The 20,524-nt window shown below is 42.8% G+C and overlaps 1 protein-coding gene across 8 annotated transcripts; it reads right to left on the bottom strand.

Annotated features, from left to right (window-relative positions):
* Positions 1-1,213: 1,213 nt before the first annotated feature.
* On the bottom strand, positions 1,214-18,599 carry SMTNL1 (smoothelin like 1). Of its 8 annotated transcripts, none has more exons than XM_051966422.1 (9): positions 18,486-18,599; positions 17,209-17,330; positions 9,224-9,984; positions 8,914-9,028; positions 8,745-8,775; positions 7,557-7,715; positions 6,515-6,629; positions 6,143-6,294; positions 1,214-1,600 (listed from the first exon to the last, which is right to left on the bottom strand). In XM_051966422.1, exons 3-9 carry the CDS (start codon positions 9,935-9,937, stop codon positions 1,456-1,458), a joined length of 1,431 nt encoding a protein of 476 aa, XP_051822382.1. In that variant the 5' UTR covers positions 9,938-9,984; positions 17,209-17,330; positions 18,486-18,599; the 3' UTR covers positions 1,214-1,455. The 8 variants fall into 8 exon arrangements, with proteins under 8 accessions (XP_051822382.1, XP_051822386.1, XP_051822387.1 ...); XM_051966426.1 differs by having other exon boundaries at positions 9,224-9,939; XM_051966427.1 differs by lacking the exon at positions 17,209-17,330 and having other exon boundaries at positions 18,486-18,588.
* Between the last annotated feature and the right edge of the window lie 1,925 nt (positions 18,600-20,524).

Raw genomic sequence — 20,524 nt, 5'->3', positions numbered from 1 at the left:
TCCTCAAAGAGCTCAGTCCAATTTTAGGATACCTCTAGTCATAAGAAAGTTTTTCCTTACAGCTAATGATTCTGCTCATTTCCCCACAACTACCCATCAATCTGCCCTCTGGGGCCACACAGTTTCCTATATATGAGTCTGGTTAGCCATTTTTTTCAGTCTTGTCATACGCTTCATAATCCCATTGGGTTTTTCTTAGCAGAGATATTGTAGTGGTTTGTTTGCTATTTCCTTCTCTAGCTCATTTGACAGTTTGAGGAAACTGAGGCAAATAGTTAAATGACTTCTGTAGGGTCTCACACAGCTACTAAGTTCCTGAGTCAAGATTTGAACTCAGGTCTTCCTGACTCCAGACTCCATACTCTAGCCACTGCACCACCCAGCTGCCTCTTTTCCTACATAAGATCCCTTCAAATACTCAAAGAGAGATGTTAACTCCCTTAATAGTCTCATTTCTTTCACAGACTCTTCATAAAAGGGTCTTCCCTCCATTCTGATGCCTCTTTGGATCCACTCCAGCTTGTCAGCATCCTCCCCACAATATGGCGGCCAAAGCTGAGTACAACAGTCCAGACTCAGTCTGCCTAGGGAGCATACAGAGGGACCGCTGTGCTCCCATCAGTCCAAGCTCACATTAGTTTTTTTTTTTTGGTTGCAAAAAAAAAAGATGGTTTCATATTGAATTTGTATTCCATGACAACTCTCCATCTTTCTCAGATGAATAGTGAATGAATGGAGGATTGATGGAATCAATGAATGAATGAATGGTCAAAGTGCTCCAGAGAACATTTGTCATTGGCTACAGAGACGTGGCCTAAGTCTCAGGTTGATGGGAAAGCAGCCATGTCCCATCTCAGTTATTGTTGGGGGGCTGAGGGGGGAGGGAATTGGGATTCAGTGATTTATCGAGGGTCACACAACCGGGAAATGTCTGAAAACAGATATTACATAATAAAAGTTCCCTTTCTATGCTCCCATAAGGGATGGTTCCTTCTATGGGCCTAAGATCTCTGAAAGAACAGAAATTTGAAAGGTAAAAGATCTGGGTTTTCTTTTCAGGCCCACCCCCAAATTAGTCGTGTGACCTTGGCCAACTCATTGGCCCCTCCTCTGTAAATTGGGGGTTCTGATATCCGTCCCACAGACCCCCTAAGATTGGTGTGGGATGGAATCGGCTAGAGAGGCGATGGAAGAAGGTAAACAGACAGGCAGGAGCGTTCTCAGGAGTTTGTTTGGCCCGGGGGGCCGTTCCTTATCTGGGGGTGGGGGTGGGGTGCTTGGAGGGCATGTTCCCTGAGCCCCAGGCTGTGACTCCGATGCCCCATCTGCCAGTTTCCTCCCCCGGCCTTTAGTCCTTTCCTAAAGATCTCAGGGATGCCCAAGAGCAAGAGGAAGCCCCCCGGGCATCCACCAGATGTCCTTCTGGGCTGCACCTGCAGGGGGTGCCCGAGGCCCTCATTTCTTCTTAGTTTTCACCAGTCCCTTCTGCACCAGGCTGCGGTACAGCTCCTGGATGTAGGTGTAGACACACTTGGAGTCGGGGACGCTCAGCCGGACCATGTCATCGACTTCCAGCAGCTGCGCACAGTCAGCCAGGTTCCTGAAGGTGGGAAGGGCGGGAGAATCAGTGCGACTGGCCAATGGCTGCGGGACAGACCCCCTGGTGGCCAGAGGGCTCCGCTCAAATGGCAGCTCTCCTCCTCACGTAGGGGAACCATGTCTCTTCACTGATTGGGGAGATTGCACTGGGTGCTCTCCAGGGTCCTTCCTAGCGCTAAATCCTATGACAAAAGCCACCCAGGTGACCTACAGATTGTATGTAGGTATGTGTGGGGGAGAGGGAAACGGAGGCAGGAGAGAGACAGAGACACACAGAGAGTCAAAGAGAGGCAGACACAGAGAGAGTGAGAGAGAGAGAGAGAGAGAGAGAAGTTCAGAGACAGACAGATAGAGAAGTTCAGAGACAGGAGAGAGATGGAGACACACAGAGAGAGTCAAAAAGAGGCAGAGACAGAGAAAGTGAGAGAGAGAGAGAGAGAGAGAGAGAGAGAGAGAGAGAGAGAGAGAGAGAGAGAGAGAGAGAGAGGTTCAGAGACAGAAGAGACAGAGACACACAGAGAGTCAAAGAGAGGCAGAGACAGAGATACAGAGAGTGTGAAAGAGACAGAGAGAGATAGCGAAGTTCAGAGACAGAGACTGAAAGAGAGACAGAGACAGAGACACACAGAGAAAAACAGAAACAGACACAGAAAAACACTCCAAGTATTTTCTCTGTCTTTAGGAGTTTAGTTCCTCAGAGGTGTAACAGAAGGCTTGTACCCCTTATTGAGTTTCTGAGATGTACCAGGGATTCATCAGCTATGTGTTTTTCTTCTGAGCAAAGTCTAATCAACAAAGAGGTGTCTAAGGAGTCATGTAGGACTGTGGAGAAGGTAGTAGTACTCATGGGAAAGGGAGGAGAAAAGATATTGCTTATTTATAGGCTGCTGTGAGTCCTTCGTATTCTTTGTGTGGAGCAGAATAATGACCTTCCCATACTCCATATACACATTGTTGCCTCAAATGTTCCTATAGGAGCTTTCACTTCTATTTATGGAGAGGGAGAGAAGAATTGTATTTGAGTTATATTCTGAGATTTCCCAGAGACAACAAAGGCAATATATTCTGAAGATAAGTCAGTCAGAAGAAAGGAGGTAGCCTCTAAAATCCAGGGGTCCTCAAACTTCTTAAATAGGGGGCCAGTTCACTGTCCTCAGACTATTGGAGGGCCAGACTATGGTAAAAACAAAAACTTTGTCTTGTGGGTCTTTAAATAAAGAAACTTCATAGCCCTGGGTGAGGGGGATAATCGTCCTCAGCTGCCGCATCTGGCCCACGGGCCATAGTTTGAGAACCCCTGCATCCATGTAAGCTCCTTCTTTGATGTCTATCTCGTTCATACCTTTTACTCTCAGCAAGTTCTCTCCTTGACTTTCATGCAAACCCACTCTGCCCTTGGGATCTTATTTGGTGATGAAGCAGGACAGCCAATTGGAAGCCGGAAGATCATGGTTCAAATCCCATCACAGTGACTTTTCCCAATTATTTTACCTCACGAAATCTCAACTTTCCCATATGGATAATAACTATGATAACACTTGTATTATTAATCTTAAGTGGGTGTTGAACAGATTAAATAAGATAGTAAATCTAGAAGAGACTTTAAATTATATCTATGTCTATAGATTTAATCATATGTATGTATACACACACATATGATACTAATCTTTTCTCCTCTGAGGAAATTCACCTCTAAAGTCCAAGGTGTACCTAGGAATGGCACCTAAATGTTCTGTATCCGTGCTCCAGTGCAGAAGTGGAACACAGTTCTGATATCTTGCCCAGAGGTGTCCAGCAGCACCTCACAATATTTATTCATTAATTGACTAGTATTCCTTTAGGTTGTCTCAAAAGTCATGAGCTTGAAGAGCTTAAAATTTTACTATTTTTTAGGACATCTTTCATAGGCTTTAAAGTTTACAAATGCTTTTCTTGTATTCTCTTATTTGGTCCTCACAACAACCCTGTGAAGTAGCTGTTATTTTAATTGTTCTTAAATGGATGATGAAGCTGAAGCTGCAAAGTAAAGTTGAAAATAAAAGTAAAGCTGAAAAGTAAATCCTTGTTCAGGGTCTCACATTTACTAAGTATCTGAGGAAGGATTTGAATTCAGTGCCTCCTGAAGCCAAGTGAGGCACATTATCCATTGTACCAGACTGCCATAAGGAAGAGCTGTTCACATGGGATAGTTTTTCCCAAGTCTCCTTGGGAGAAAAGAGGGCATGATTAGAGACGCTCTTCTGGGGATAAACCAGCTAGAGTAAACCTCAAGCTTGGAGCCTTGTCACCAGGTAAGTCCCACCACAGGGTTTCCCCGTGGGAGCGTCTCAGAGAATGAGACAAAGACATCTCTGTCACGGTGATGCTTTGAGATAGAAAGTAGTTACAGGGAGCAGAAATTTCCCCCCAAATCCATCATGCTGCGGAGGACACCGGACAGCTCAGTCTTGCCCAATTATGGGGGTGGGTAGGGCTGATGGGGAGGAGGTAGTCCCTGGATTTTATGGATTCTTTGAAGGTTTTTTATATTCTTCCACTCATCACAACTAGTTTGGGAAACTTTCACATACTTAGGTCAGGGCTTGCCCTCCGGCCTTTGTGGCAAAAGGCATCAGAAAACATACTGTTAGAACCGGAAGGGATCTGAGAATGTGGAATGTTAGAGCTGGAAAGGACCCTGGAACACAGAACACAGAATGTTAGACATGGAGGAGACAATGGAGCATAGGGGGTCAGCCCTGGAAGGGACAGTGTTATACAGTTCTAGAGCTAGAAGGGAACTTAGAATTCAGAATGTTAAAGCTGGAACACAGAAAACAGAATGTTAGATCTGGAGGAAACATTAAAATATGGAAAGTCAGCTCTGGAAGGGATATTGTTACACACAATACTAGACTAGAAGGGACCTTAGAACCTAGAATGGTCAGTGTTAAAGCTGGAACACAGCATACAAAATATTAGATTTGGAGGAGACATTGGAACATAGAAGATCAGCTCTGGAAGGAACATTGTTACACACAATAATAGAGTTGAAGGGAACTTAAAATCCAGAATGTAGAATGTTAAAGCTGGGACATAGAGCATAGAATGTTAGACTTGGAAGAGACATTAGAATACAGAAAGTTAGCTCTGTAAGGAAGAGTGTTACACACAGTACTAGAGCTAGAAGGGATCTTAGAACCCAGAATGTGAATTTTAAAGCTGAAACATAGAACACTGAATGTTAGAGCTGGAGGAAACATTAGAATATGGAAAATCAGCTCTAGAAGGAACATTGTTATACACAATAGTAGAGCTAGAAGGGACCTTAGAACCCAAAATGGTGATTGTTAAAGCTGCAACATAGAGAACAGAATGTTAGATCTGGAGAAAACATTAGAATATAGAAAGTCAGCTCTGCAAGGAACATTGTTATACATAATAGTAGAGCTAGAAGGGACCTTAGAACCCAAAATGGTGATTGTTAAAGCTGCAACATAGAGAATAGAATGTTAGATCTGGAGGAAGCATTAGAATATAAAAAATCAGCTCTGGAAGGGACATTGTTATACACAATAGTAGAGCTAGAAGGGACCTTAGAATCCAGAATGATGAATGTTAAAGCTGGAACATAGAACACAGAATGTTAGATCTGGAGGAAACATTAGAATATAGAAAGTCAGCTCTGGAAGGAACATCATTACACACAATACTAGAGCTAGAAGGGATCTGGAGGAAACATTAGAATATAGAAAGTCAGCTCTGCAAGGAACATTGTTATACATAATAGTAGAGCTAGAAGGGACCTTAGAACCCAAAATGGTGATTGTTAAAGCTGCAACATAGAGAATAGAATGTTAGATCTGGAGGAAACATTAGAATATAAAAAATCAGCTCTGGAAGGGACATTGTTATACACAATAGTAGAGCTAGAAGGGACCTTAGAATCCAGAATGATGAATGTTAAACCTGGAACATAGAACACAGAATGTTAGATCTGGAGGAAACATTAGAATATAGAAAGTCAGCTCTGGAAGGAACATCGTTACACACAATACTAGAGCTAGAAGGGATCTGGAGGAAACATTAGAATATAGAAAGTCAGCTCTGGAAGGAACATCGTTATACACAATACTAGAGCTAGAAGGGAACACAGAATGTTCAAGCTAGAAAGGATCTTAGAACAGAGCGTTAGAGTTAAGTAAGCCCTGAATACCACAGTACAGTGAGCTTGTTGCATATGTGCCTATGATAACTGATGTTTATAGAGAACTTTACATAATACACACATTTCTCATTTGGAAAATCTTGGTGCGTGAGCTTCACGAGATATTGTTATCTCCATTTTTACAAGAAAAGAAAAAGAAAAGAAAAGAAAGCTAAGCTCACTTTCCCAAGCTAGTCATTCTCAGAAGTGGGATTTGAATCCAGTACTTTCTGGGTCCAAATCCAACACTGGATACTTGACACACATGAACAACCGAGAGACCCCCACTACTTTTTGCCTTCGCATCCCCCCATCCCGAGGGAAAGAGCCCCGTCCTTTTTGAGGTCCCTGACTTACTCAGCCGTAGAGAAAGCCAGGGTGAAGTTTTCCCGGCGTTTCTTGGGATCAAGGGTGGTGTAGTCAAAGGCATCGGGGAAGAATTTGTGGATGAGGGCACAGAAGGCCATTCCACTGCTCCAGCTGGAGGAGAAGTTCTGAATGTCCACGTGCTACGGAATTGAGAAGTTGGCTCGTGTGAGTCCCTCGCTCCGGACCCTTAGCCCCATTCTGAGAAAGACTGTTCCTGGGCTCTATTGCCTTCCTCTGCACTGGCTCCTTCCCACCGCTAACTCTCAATTGCATGTGCAGAAGCCCTCCTAGAGAAGGGGCTTCCTGTCCTCCCCCAGGAGTCGGCCCCGATCTCTCCCCTGGGCCTGTTGTGGCTCCCACCTCATAGTTTCTGGTCATAGCCCGACACCACTCAAGCAGCATGTTCCTGACGCTGCCCACAGCTGCCCCGGCTGCCTTGGCGTTCCGGAAAAGGGGGGCAGGACCCGTGGCTGCTCTGTTTGGAAGAGAGGAAGGTGGAAGGCAAAGAAGGGATCGAAGATCAGAGAGTAGTCAGAAAGAGAGGGACCTCCGGCTCTCTGGGATTTAAAAGTAACTCTGGGGAGGCAGTGAACAAAGTTCCAGGCCTGGACTCGTGAAGACTCATTCCCCTTGAGTTTAAATCTGCCCTCAGACACTTAAAAGCTGTGTACCTTTAAGCAAGTCACTTAACTCTGTTTGCCTCAGTTTCTTATCTGTAAAATGTATTTTTTTCCAAGAAAATCCTCAAAATGGAGTTAAGAATTGAACAACAATAACTAGGGAGGCCCCCTACTCTTTCATTTTACAGATGAACAAAATGACACCCAGAGTAGTGATAGAATTTCCTTAAGATTACAAAGGAGTAATAATAATATCATTTAGAGAAGTGCTTTGAAGTTTGCGAGAGGACTTTACATAAGTTATCTCATTTGAGCTTCAGAGTAACTGTATAAAGGAGGGGCTACATCTCCAATTTACACCTAAAGAAACTGAGGCTGGGGGTTAGGGAACTTTTCCATGGTCACATAGCTACCAAATAGCTAAGGTAAGATGTGAACTCAGATCCTGACTCCAAGCTCTTTTCTCTGGATCCCTGGCTGCCTGAGCAAGGATGGGGCTGGTATTCCAGGTCATGTTTTCTGATTCCCAATCAAGGCTGCTGTTCTTTTACCACATTGCCTCCTGCCTTTCATTGTACAGGGGAGGAAACTGAGGCAGAAGGAAGAAGATAGCCTGCTTCAAGTCTTAGAGTGATGCAGTTGGGACTGGAACCCATCTCTCCTGATTATTGGTATCAGAGAGCTTCAGCCTGGACCTCATTTCCCCTTTCATGTCCAACTCTGGCCCCCTGAAAGGCTCCCTCTGTACCTTGAGCTTGGCCATCTGTGACCCCGTTTCTTACCCTCCAAATTTGTCCATGATGGCCTTTCGGTTCTGAGCCCTGGGTCCCCGGGGTCGAGCTGGAGCGGAAACTCTATGTTCCGATGGCTTCTCCTTCTTCTTCTCCTCAGAGGGTGGGGGGCCCGTGGGACTCTGGGGCACGTCGCTGAGGGAGGACTCACTACAGACAGAAGGAAGTCAAGAGTGAGATCCAGAAGGTCGGGCCCCTGCAAGCTGAGGGGACGAGACAAGTCTCCAAGGTTAGAGGCTCTTGGGAGAAAAGGGTTTGGGGAGAGGAAGGCTTTTAAAAAATCAGTGAATCAACATTAAATGCCTCCTCTGTGCCAGCTATGGTGCTCACTCCTGGGAACACAGACTGATGGGAAATAATACTTGCTCTCAGGGAGCTTAAATTCTATGTGAACACTCTAGTCAAACTGTCCTTGGTATTCCCCAAACTCAACATTGCAGATTCTGCCTCAAGAATGGGGACTATCAAGGCAGCTACATGTCACAGCCCTGAACTCAGAAACTTACCACTTGCTAGCTGTGTGACCCTAGGCAAGTCATTTAATCCTAATGCCTTGAAGGAAGAAAAAAAAAAAAAAGATAGGGACTATCTTTGCCTCCTTTTGTATCCCTAACACTTAGCACAGTGTCTGGCACACAGTAGGTGCATAATAAATGTTGATTGATTGCTGCCTTCCATTCTTCAACAGTGGGAATGCTCTCCCTTCTATCCTTTGCCTCTTAGAATCCCTATTTCCCTTCAAAACTTAGCTCAGTGCTCAGATGCAATCTCCTACTACTTAAAGCTTTCTGCTCTCTTGATTCCTCCTCCTTAAATATATCACCATGCTTATCTGTCTGCTTTCTCCCTCCCCCAACAGAATATAAGCTCATTGAAGTCAGTTTGTGTTTGTTTTTGTAGACCCGGAACCCGGCAAAATGTTTGGCACATGATGGGTACCTAACAAACAGTTGTTGGATTTATTTGGGATTCCTGAGTCCTCATAGCAAAAGCGAGGGTAGTCTAAAGTGTACCTAACCAAGGGCAGGGGGGTATTTGTCACTGGGGATTGGCAGTGGAATATGTCGACACAATCCAGGCCTGACGGAGAGCAGGAGATGGAAGGCTGGCTTATAAAGGACGAGGGAGAATCGGGGTAAAGCTTTGGGCCTTGGAGACCACCCCAAGACCCAATCTTACCTGGTTGTTGGGCTCTCTGGACCAATAGAGTCTGAAAAAAATTAAAGGAGCCATCTGTGGCGGTTGGAAAGCTTCTTTCTTTACCTCTTCTTTCTGTTATTATATTTCCCTCCATCCTCCCCACCCCCGCACCCCGATTTTGCCCTCTTCCACTCTACACTCCATTTACCTGGGCTGAAGTGCTCACCCTCTCCAGTGGGGCTCTCCGGCCATTCTGGTGAGCTAGGAATTGCTCCTGAGCCTTCTCCCTGCTCCTTCTCAGCTCCCTCAGTATCACCTTCCTCCTGAGAGGACACAGCACATGCATAGGTGTAGCCAATTCCCAGGAACCCACCCACACAAGTTGTTCTGGTGCGATTAGAAGTTGTGTCCTCTCTCCCCCTTTGTCCTGTAGTCCCCTGGACCAGATCACTCTGTCCTTGGGGCTACGAGTGAGTGTGGAACGAAACCCCCAAACAGGAAAAACTGAGCTTCCTCACCTGGGTAATCTGAGTGTCAGAAATGGTTTCTGTCTCCAATTCTGAGCAGGAAGTCTCCTTATTCTCTTTCTCAGACTCCTTTGTTGCCTCCTCTATTGAGTCACATTTCACTTTTCTGTCAGCCTCTTTTTTGGTTTCAGACTTAGCCTCCTCTTTCCCTTCAGCCTCTTTTTTGGTTTCAGACTTAGCCTCCTCTTTCCCTTCAGCCTCTTTTTTGGTTTCAGACTTAGCCTCCTCTTTCCCTTCAGCCTCTTTTTTGGCTTCAGACTTAGCCTCCTCTTTCCCTTCAGCCTCTTTTTTGGCTTCAGACTTAGCCTCCTCTTTCCCTTCAGCCTCTTTTTTGGCTTCAGACCTGGCCTCCCCTTTCTCATCAGCCTCTTCTTTGGTTTCAGACTTGGCCTCCTCTTTCTCATTGGCCTCTTCTTTGAGTTCGGACTTGGCATCCTCTTTCCCATCAGCCTCTTTTTTCAAGTTAGATTCAGTTTCCTTTCCCCCATCTGCCTCTCCTTGGGGTACAGATTTAGTCTCCTCTTTTTCATCAGCCTCTTTTTTGGGATCGGATTTGGCTTTCTCATCATTCTCTATCTTGACTTTAGACTGGGCCTCCCCTTTTCCATTTTCTTCCTTCTGGTCAGACATCTTCTGCTCCAAGTCTTTGGCTAAGTCTTCCTCCGTGGTCCCATCCTGAAGGGGCTTCCCATTTTCTTTTTCCATCTCTAGAAGGAGACAACACACAGGAGGATTTGGCTACTTGCTGAGCCCTGCCACAGAACAAGGAATACAAATATTTATTAAGCACCTACTGTGTGTAAAGCGAGATGTTGGGAAAGATTCAGTTTAAATAATGATAGCTAACATTTACCTAATGTTTTAAAGTTTCCCAAAATGCCAAGCCCTGCCACAGAGCAGGGAATACAAATATTTATTAAACACCTACTGTGTGTAGAGCTCAGTGCAAGATGGGAAAAATTCAAAGTACCTACTGTGTGTAAAGCTCAGTACAAGATGTTGGGAAAGATTCCAAGTTTAAATAATAATAGCTAACATTTACCTAGTCCCAAAGTGCTAAGCCCTGCCACAGAGCAGGGAATATAAATATTTATTAAACACCTACTGTGTGTAGAGCTCAGTGCAAGATAGGAAAAATTCAAAGTACCTACTGTATGTAAAGTTCAGTACAAGATGTTGGGGAAAGATTCAAAGTTTAAGTAATAATAGCTAACATTTGTGTAGTGTTTTATGGTTTCCCAAAGTGCTAAGCCCTGCCACAAAGCAGGGAATACAAATATTTATTAAGTACTTCCTGTGTGTAGAACTCAATGCAAGATGTTGGGAAAGATTCAAAATTTAAGTAATAATTGCTAACATTTATGTAGTATGTTTTTCAGTTTCCCAAAGTGCCGAGCCCTGCCGCCAAGCCAGAAATACAAATATTTATTAAGCACCTACTGTGTGTAAAGCTTAGTGCAAGATGTTGGGAAAGATTCAAAGTTTAAATCATACTAGTTAACATTTCTGTAGTGTTTTAAGGTTTCCCAAAGTGCCAAGCCCTGCCACAGAGCAGGGAATTCAAATACTTATAAAACACCTACTGTGTGTAGAGCTCAGTGCAAGATGGGAAAAATTCAAATACCTACTGTGTGTAAAGTTCAGTGCAAGATATTGGGAAAGATTCAAAGTAATAATAGCTAACATTTATGTAGTATGTTTTTAAAGTTTTCTAAAGTGCTAAATCCTGCCCCTGAGCAAGGAATACAAATATAAGTACCTACTGTGTATTAACTTCAGTGTAAGATGTTGGGAAAGATACAACATTTAAATAATAATAGCTAACATTTATGTAGTACTTTAATGTTTCCCAAAGTGCTTCACGTGGATTTATTTATCATCTCATTTGATTTTTATAGCAATCCTGTGAGAGAGGTGTCCCTTTTTATAGATAAGGAATCTGAGGTTTTGGGGAAGTTAAGTGCCCAGGATCACACAGTTACTAAGTGTCCGAGGCTGGATTTGAACTCAGGGTTTTTTCATTCTAAGTCTAGAATTTCAGCACCTACACCATCTAGATGCCTCAGAGGGAAGGAGAAACAGTTGTCATTGCTTTTTCAATGGTTACAACTTTGTAAGGGATATGATGTATACAAAATAACTATAACTAATAATAAGATGCGATTGGTGCACAAAAGAAGTGTGGGGAGTTATGGAGAGCTGGGGAAGGTCCTTGGTGGCCATGGAGTCAGGGACTGCATTTGGGTTGAGCTTTAAAGGAAGCGAAGGCTTTCACTGGGGACCAAGGGAGAGGGCAATGGGATATTGGGAAGAAGGCTGGTTTTGGAGTGACAGGTCCTGAATTTGAATCTGCTGCCTAGAGTAGTCACTCATCCCCTAAGGATCAATCTCCTCTTCTATAAAAAGAACTGGACTAAGGGCTTGACCTCAAGATCTGTGATTCTCTGAAGACATTCCAAACATAGGGAACAGTTTGAGCAAGAGCCCGGGGAGAGGCAGGGAAGCGTGGGATGTAGGAGAGAGAGAAGGGTCAGACAGGGGGGATCAAAGGATTTGAAGCTGGAAAGACCTCAGAGATCACCTAATCCAAGCCTCTAAATTTCGAAGATGAGGAAACGCTGGATGCAGCTCGGAGCATCGGGAGGAGAAGAAGCACGAGCCTATATGGGAAAGGCAGGTTGGTGCCAGTCTGAGTGTTCATACAGGTCCTATGGACCAGCTGTGACTTGGACCAGGTGTCTGGGGCTTTGGATCGAAGCACACGTGATATGTCTTTTCAGTGTGAACCCAGGCCCACATCCATATTACGGTTAAGTTTAGTTAAAAAGTTTAGTTTCTTTGTAGAGTAAAAATCATATCCTCTACGGGCAGAACCAAGATGGCAGAGTAAAGGCAAAAATAATATCCTCTAAATGGGATCGCCAGTAAATGGCCCCCTTGAATTTTAAGATCGCCGAGAGCCTTGCATAATTTTTATTGGTCGATCATTTCACTTGTGTCCAATTCTTCGTGACCCTACTTGCTTTCTTGGCAAAGATACTGGACTGCTTTTTTATTTTCTTCTTGAGGAAACAAATAGGGTGAAATTGCCCGATTTCACAAAGCTAGGAAGCGTCTGCGGTGGGATTCGAATGCATGATTTCAGATCCGCTGCTCTACCCATACGTACACTGTATAACTGTCTATTCCCTTCCCTTCCCTTGTGAGAATCAAGTGACGTGAAATACGGGACAAATTGGGCCGCCCTTAACATGATATAGAGTCGTCCCTTTCACATCTTGACTTTCCCCACTGAGGTTTTGATACAACAAAGATTGGCATAAGAAAGTAAATGGGAATTTGGGGGGGGGGGTGGAAGTTTCAGATGAAGTGCAAAGATCCACGGAAGACACAAAGTTTAGAAACTCAGAAACACGTAAGATAGATCTATAGTAGTGTATAATATCCCTGTGTTTTATTTTTTAATACTATAATGATTAAGGCTTCTCTGGTATAAAGGGAGGGTCAAATAATCAGATGGGGATTTTCTATATTGATGGAGTGCCATGCCCTTAACCCACTAGATGTGGAAGGGATAACTGTATAATGATAATAACGGCTAACATTTATAAGATATATTTGGGCTAAGCACTGAGCTAAGCACCTTACAATAATTCTCTAATTTCTTCCCCACAATGACCCTGGGAGGTAGATGCAACTCTTATCCTCATTTTACAGTGCAGGAAACTGAGGCAAATGATTAAATGAGTTTTCCAGGATCACCTAGTGTTAGAGATCAGATTTCAACTCAAGATTCATAGATACACACAGAGATGCACGCAAATATATACATATGTGTATATATGTTTTAGTTTTAGATATATACATACACGTGTATATATACATATATAAGCACAAATATATATGTGCATGTTTTATATATACCCACATAGATACAAATGTGTATATATACACACGCACACATAAATATATACGTATATATAAACACAAACACACAAATATATATGTACATATGTTTTAGTTTTATATATCTACACACATGTATGTGTATACATATATAGGCACAAATATATACATGTGTGTTTTTATATTTATGTACATATATACATATGTGTATATAAACAGAAGCACACACATATATATGTACATATGTTTTAGTTTTTATATATCTACATACGTACACATGTATATATATACATATATAAACACAAATATATACATATGTGCATGTTTTATATATACCCACATATATACAAATGTGTATATATACACAAGCTACAAATACATACATATGTGTTTTTTATATATACGTACATATATAAATATGTATATATAAACAGAAACGCACACAAAAATGTATATATGTTTTAGTTTTATATATATACCTACATATATACATATACATGTATATATACACACATATATAAACCCACACACATATACATTTGTGGTTTTATATATACATATACATACATACACACGTGGATATACACAAACACACACACACATACCTATTATTCTAGCTTTGTCCAACTTCCAGTGTTCTGGTGAGTGCTAATGAGAATCCCCTAATTAGATTTGTGAGACCCAAGCTTTCTCCCCTCAAGTTTTCCAGGTCTCACCCCAGCTGTGGGGTTAGTTCAGAACAAGACAAAATAAGGAATACATACAATTAAGCCGGGTCCTATTTATTCGTGGTGTCCTGAACGTATACTTACTGTGGTATCTATGCCTGGACGCATGCCGGGGACAGTTTCTCCATTCCCTTGTCCCTCTTGGGGGTCATGTTACAAACAAAACAACTCTCAAGTAGGGTCCCTAGTGGTGTCTCAAGAGGAGGAGGGGCGGGCAATCACATCACCGTTTAAAAATACATCCTGACCTTTCCAAAGCTATCTTCTGAGCCGAGAGAGAGCACGCCGGGCACCTGGATGTACGTATGAGCCGGAGACGGGAAATAGGAGGGAGGCAGACAATGGATTCCACCAGCCGCTCCGGTTCTCCTTGCACGGAGGACCAAAGATCCCAGCTAGTTGAATGCTCTAATTTTACAGGAGGGAAAACAGGCTCAAGCAGATGATATCATGTGCCAAGATCACCTTGCAGGAAAACTAGAATTTGAATTCAGGTCCTCTTTCTGAATCCAGCCCTTTTCCTGCTTACCTCACTCCCATCTAAGGATAAGGCCCATTGGGCTTAGCTTTTCCTGTGGGTACCTTAATAATCAAAGGTGTTTCCAGTTCTCTTGAAGGCAGCTCTATGGGCCAGATTGCCTTCTGTCTCTAGTTCTCAATGGTTTCCTCCAAAACCTACTGCCTGCTTCTTCCTGTCTGTTCTATAACAGGAGTCACCCAATCTAGAAGAAGGACTGAAATGGCTTCAGGAGATGCTAGCACCAGCTTTGGAGCTAATTATTAGCTGTCTTATTTTCCCCAGTCTCTTTTTTCTCATCTGTAAAATGACAGGTTGGACTTGGGTACTCCTAATGCTGGAGTTTTTAACCTGGGGTCTGTGGTCTTCTCAAAGGGGATTATGAATAGATTTTACAGGATAAGTGAATGAGAAAAATATTGCAACTTTATTTTCACTAATCTCAAACCAAACCAAGCATTTCCTTTAATAGTAAATGTAGGCAAGAGATCATTACTTTGAGCAAAGTCCCCAGGGCTTCCCCAGACTGACAAAGAGGTAAAAAAAAATGGTTAAGAGTCCCTGTTCTAATTCCTTATCCAGGGATAATATGTTACAGTTTCATGACTTATCCAGCTCCAATATTCTAAATTCCCTTCCAGCTCTGCCATTCTATATTCTAAGCTCCCTCTAGACTCAGCCTTTCTTCTAATGGATCGCCCAGCTCTGATATTCTATGTTCTGAGGTCCCTTCCAGCTCTGGGGTTCTAAGGTTCTACTTAGGGAGACACTAGTATGTTCTAGCCATCCCAGAGCCACATAGAAAAATATATGACAGTTTCTGCTCTCAAGGAACTCACAGGCCAGGTGAAGATAAATCCTATATGTGAAGCAATAAAAAAAATATTCATTGATAAAAATAATCACATGCTAGCAGTAAGAAATCCAGGCATAATAAATCAAGACCTGGCAGTGTTCCAGGATACACCTGTCTGGTACAATTGCTCTTTTCTAATTCAGCCATCTGTTCAACCCAGCCACACTTGCCCTTCTAGTCACTATATGCTCATCTATGTATACATTGTACGCTCACACATATATTAATCCATTTCCACTGATGATTTTCTGAGATGCGTCTGATGAAGAGACCCTGGATTCGCTAAGCCTGTGCCAGCAGACGTGTTCCCCGCCCCCAAGATCTGTTAGTTCATGGAACTCTAGAATTTGATTATTTGAGGGGGGGAAAAACAGCCCCATACCTGTTAGGAATCCCCTTCTGCAATACCCAAAGGTTTTCTTAAACTCCAGTGGTAGGGAACTCACCACATCCTCTTCTCCTTTGAGACAGCTCTAAGTGGTAGAAGGCGTTTCCGTACATGAAGCCAAAGTCTACTTTTCCCTATAAGTTCTACCCACTGAATTGCTTCTGCTTTAACAGGACCAAGTAGAACAAGTTGAATTAATTTTTCTTGGGACAGTCCTTCAGATACTTAAAGATGGCTACTATGTCCCCATTGAACCATCTCTTCTCTAAGCTAAGCCTCCTTAATGTTGTCATAATGTGTACAACTCCTGTAATTTTTAAATGGCCAGATCCCCCGGCCCCTCACCCGGTTGCCCGACCCTGGATGTACTCCAGCTGCTCAATTACTACTTAAAATGTGATACCCACAATTGAACACACTATTCTATATGTGGTCAAACTAGGGCAGAGGACAACAGGAGTTTGGTGTTCTGGACATTCGGTCTCTCTTAATGCAGCCTAAGATCCCATTAGCTATTCTTGGCCGCCATATTGCAATGTTGACTCATTTTGAGCCCGCAGTCTATAGATTATTTTGTATTAACCTCTGGTCAGCCGCAACTCCCCCCCTTCAACCCATGAAGTTTGTTTTTAAAATCCAAGTACAGAACTTTATATTTATCTCAATTAAATTTTATCTTATTAAATTCAGCTCATGATTCTAGTTCATTAAGGCTTTCGTTTGTTTATTTTATCCTATCATCCAATATGGTGGTTTGGATCCGGTAATCAGTCAGTCAATCCACAAATATTTATTAAGCACCTACTATATGCATTGTACTAAACACTGGAAATATAAATATAAAGAATGAAGCAATCGTGACTAACCAAAGACTTAAATGCTGATGAGAGAGTTAAAAAACAAATGTATAAATGTATATGACATAAATTTAAAGTTAATGAATGGAACTATCAACCAAGTAGTTGAATATAAGGTAATTAGAGAGAGGTACTTAGGTGGCGTGATGGGTAAAATTCTGAGCTTAGAGTCAAGAAGATTCATTTTCATCTTGTCTCATACACTTACTAGCTTCGTGACTTTGGCAAGGCACTTAACTGTGTTTGCCTCAGTTTCCTTATCTACCAAATGAGCTGGAAAAGGAAATGATAAAGCACTCCAGTTTCTTTTCCAAGAAAACCCCAGATTGGGTCACGAAGAGGCAGACAGGACTGAAAATGACTGAACAACTATAAGAGCAACATTTAGAGAGGGAGGGACTCTGTAGGTCTGTTCTCTAGGGACCACCCTAGCTAAGAAGAAAGAAGATCACTCTCCAGATTGGCTACAGGCTAATTGATTTCTGGCTACCAGAACTCTCAAAGATCATCTTCTAAGTCATGGAGGGCCACAAGCTACAAGCCCTCCAGAGAAAAGATGAAAATGGAAATCCTTGGAGATACTAAAATGGCATATATATGCACATACACAGACACATATACCAATACTCATATGTCCTTCTCCAGGCCCACATCCTCCCCAGATCTGCCCACAGATTGACAAAAGACCACGAGGTTGTCCAACTGAAGGATGTATCAAGGATACCTGGACAAAGCAATGATATATGGTGATGAGGATCCAATGTCCCCTTCTGCTCTCCTCTTCACTGTAATTCTCTAAGTCTCTTCTATCTCCCCAGTCCAGGATGAGATGTGGAGTAAATAGGCCTAGATTCAGGGATTAAAGGGCTAGAGTTAACTTCCTATCTTCTTTCCTCCTCTGAGCCCTTTGTTCTCCCACTAAACACATCCTTGATATCAACCACTTCTCATCACATCTTGGCTTCCTTGGAAGAATCCAAGGGGAATCAAAGAATTCCAAGGATCTTTGGTTTTCTAAAGTCAAAGGAGCACAGGCCATCCCCTAGGATGCCAAACATCTGATTGGGGTGCAAACTTCCCTTTTATCTGATGAAGTTTCCCAGCTGGAGGCAATCTTGGCCACAGATACCCTTCTTGATTGACAAACAGATGAGTTCTCTTCTAGGATTTTCAATGGACAGACAGTCAAGGGGGATTTAGGGGGCTCTCTGCTTAAGTGCTAGGTCCTTCAGATGGCTAGCCCCTAGGGAACACCATTACCTCTATCTAGACCACTGAATCTAGAATCTGTGTTTGCCACATTTCCTTATCCATCAACTGAGCTGGAGAAGAAAATGATAAAGCACTCCAGTTTCTTTGCCAAGAAAACCGCAGATTGGGTCACGAAGAGGCAGACAGGACTGAAAATGACTGAATAACAATAAAAGTAACATTTAGAGAGGAGAAACTCTGTAGGGGTATTTATTGATAGTCCCAACCTTGCAATGATTAGGCACTTGGTTCTGGGATAATAACTTCCTCTCCCTAGACTTCCTCTACTGTAAAATGGAAAACTTACACTAGATAATACTCTTCTTGACTGACCCACAGTTGGGTTCTATTCAAGGATTTTCAATGCGCAGTCAAGTGCGACTTAGGGGGCTCTCTGCTTAAGTGCTAAGTCATCTAAAGCCCAAGGGGCTATGGGAACACTATTGTCTGAAAGACCACTGAATCTAGAATCTGAAAGATGGGGTACTGATAGTCCTAGCTTTGTCATTGATTAGACACTTGGCTCTGGGACATTAACTTCCTCTTCATAGACTCAATTTTCCCTACTGTAAAATGGAAGGTTTCTTCCATGAATTTTCTCAGTGGTCCCTTCTGTGAATATATGATCAAGTCTGTTCTGTTTGCATATTGAACCTCTGGACCTTGGGGTTGACAAGAGATTGGAGTTGGGGGAAGCAGGAAGAGAAGGATAAAGTTAGGGGGGAAGGATGGGGCTGGTGTGCCTCCTACCTGCTGCTGCCCTAGTATGTGCCTCTGTCTGCTTCTTCCTTCCTCCAGCTGTACTGTCTCACGCCCTTCTCTTTAAGCCCATAATGTCTCTTGCCCTTAATGCTGGCAGAGGAGTCCACCTCCTGCCTCCTCCGTGATCCTCCCCCCAGGACTCTAGCCAGCCAGGGCTCATTGTTTATGACTCGGTTGGTACAACACTTGTCTGGGCGTAGAGGCTCATATTTCCAACAAGAGACTGACAGGTGGCATCTCTCAATCTCCCCTCCCCCTCCTTTAGGCAGCCTCATCTCCCCTCACTCCACTCTACCCCCTGGGATGCCAAGCCCGGAACCACCTCTCCAGGAGGTAAGGAGCCAGAGGGGCAACTTCTTCTGATTCTGCAGGAAAGCCCCCCCCCCAATTTTCCAATCAGTCTGCAGCCCTTCTATAGGATCCTGCCCATCCTGAAAGACTCTTGGCTTCTTTTTCCTTCCCAGACATTTCCCAAGTTTCCCCTTTCAATCCCTTTCTCCTCCCCAGAGAGAGGCAGCTGCACGAGGGTAGATTAGGGAAGGAAGTTAGAAGCAGAAAGATTGCTGCCAGCTTCAGGGATCACATCCTGGGAAATGATGGATGATATTAATAATAGTAACTGACATTTACATAGTGCTTTGTGGTTTATGAAATGCTTTATATAGATATTCCCTGATTTAATCCTCACAACCATCCTGTCAGGTAAGTTTTACAAATGGAGAAACCAAGGCTCAGGAAGAGATAAATAACTTCATAGAACCAAAGAAACCCAGATGGAAAGGGCCATTAAGGGACTTGCTCGTTCAATCCGTATCCCATAGTCCCATTATCACTGGGGCAAGGGTTCCTAATTTCTTAATAATTCTCTGTTTGGCACCCAAAGTTCTTTACAAAATGGGTCCACAGTTCCAATGGTCTTGTGATCAAAAGAGCCATCTACATCCAGAGAGAGACCTGTGGGAGCTGAGTGTGGTTCACAACGTGCATTCTCACTCTTTTTGTTGTTGTTTGCTTGCATTTTATTTTCTTCATTATTTTCTTTTCTGGTTTGATTTGATTTTTCTTGTACAGCAACATAATTGTATAAATATGTATACATATAATGAATTCAACATATATTTCTACCATGTTTAACATATATTGGACTACTTGCCATTTAGGAGAGGGGGTGGGAGAAGGGGGGGAAAATTGGAACACAAGGTTTTGCAAGGGTTAATGTTGCAGATTATCTGAGCATATGTTTTGAAAAATAAAATGCTTTATTTAATTTAAAAAAGAGGGAAAAAAAAACAAAATGGGTCCAGTCCCTTCAGAATTATTACATGTTATCTTCCCTCATATATTCTATACTCTAGCCAGAGCTTTAATGTCGATCTCTCACCTTTGTGCCTCTGTATTCCTGCCTGAAATGCTTCTTCCCTTCATTTTCATCTCTTGGAACTCTAGCTCCCTTCAGGGCTCAGATCAATGTTAATCTTTTTAAGGCTGAGGGACTATTTTCATTTGTGCCGCTCACAGTGTCTGCCTGGCACATAGTAGGTGCAGAAGAAATTGTCAATTGATTGACAGTATGAAAGTCCCTATCCCTAATAGGGGATATCTGGTCTCTTCTTGACTCTTCTCCAGTGAGGAGGAACTCACTATTTCATAAGTCATACCAATCCATTTCTGGACAAATCTTTTATTAGAAAGTTTTTCCTTATTTTGAGCTAAAACCTTTTTACCTTCAACTCTTCTTCCTGCCACTACCCTCTGGGAATTAATCAGAACAAATCCAATCTGTATATAGCCATTCAATGCACTTCAAAAAAGCTGTTGTTGTGGTTTTAGTTGTTTTTCAGTCATGCCCTATTCTTCATAACCTCATTTGGGGTTTTCTTGGTCAATATACTGGAGTTGGTTTGCCATTTCCTTGTCCTGTTCATTTACAGATGAGGAACGGAGGTTAACAGAGCTAAATGATTTGTCCAGAGTCACACAGCTAGTAATTGTCTGGGCAGGATTTGAACTTGGATATATGGGTTTTC

This window comes from Antechinus flavipes, chromosome 6, assembly GCF_016432865.1.
Source record: "Antechinus flavipes isolate AdamAnt ecotype Samford, QLD, Australia chromosome 6, AdamAnt_v2, whole genome shotgun sequence".
Taxonomy (NCBI): domain Eukaryota; kingdom Metazoa; phylum Chordata; class Mammalia; order Dasyuromorphia; family Dasyuridae; genus Antechinus; species Antechinus flavipes.
The sequence above is the reverse complement of the archived record's forward strand: the minus strand, read 5'-3'. Positions and strand labels throughout refer to the sequence as shown.

Excerpts from the sequence above, each read along its gene's own strand:
- SMTNL1 (XM_051966422.1), bottom strand. The coding sequence starts at position 9,937 with ATGGAAAAAGAAAATGGGAAGCCCCTTCAGGATGGGACCACGGAGGAA. Across the intron at positions 8,776-8,913 it reads GGGTGAGCACTTCAGCCCAG|ACTCTATTGGTCCAGAGAGC; the intron begins GTAAATGGAGTG and ends AATTTTTTTCAG. Across the intron at positions 7,716-8,744 it reads CCAGAGAGCCCAACAACCAG|TGAGTCCTCCCTCAGCGACG; the intron begins GTAAGATTGGGT and ends TTCTGTCTGTAG.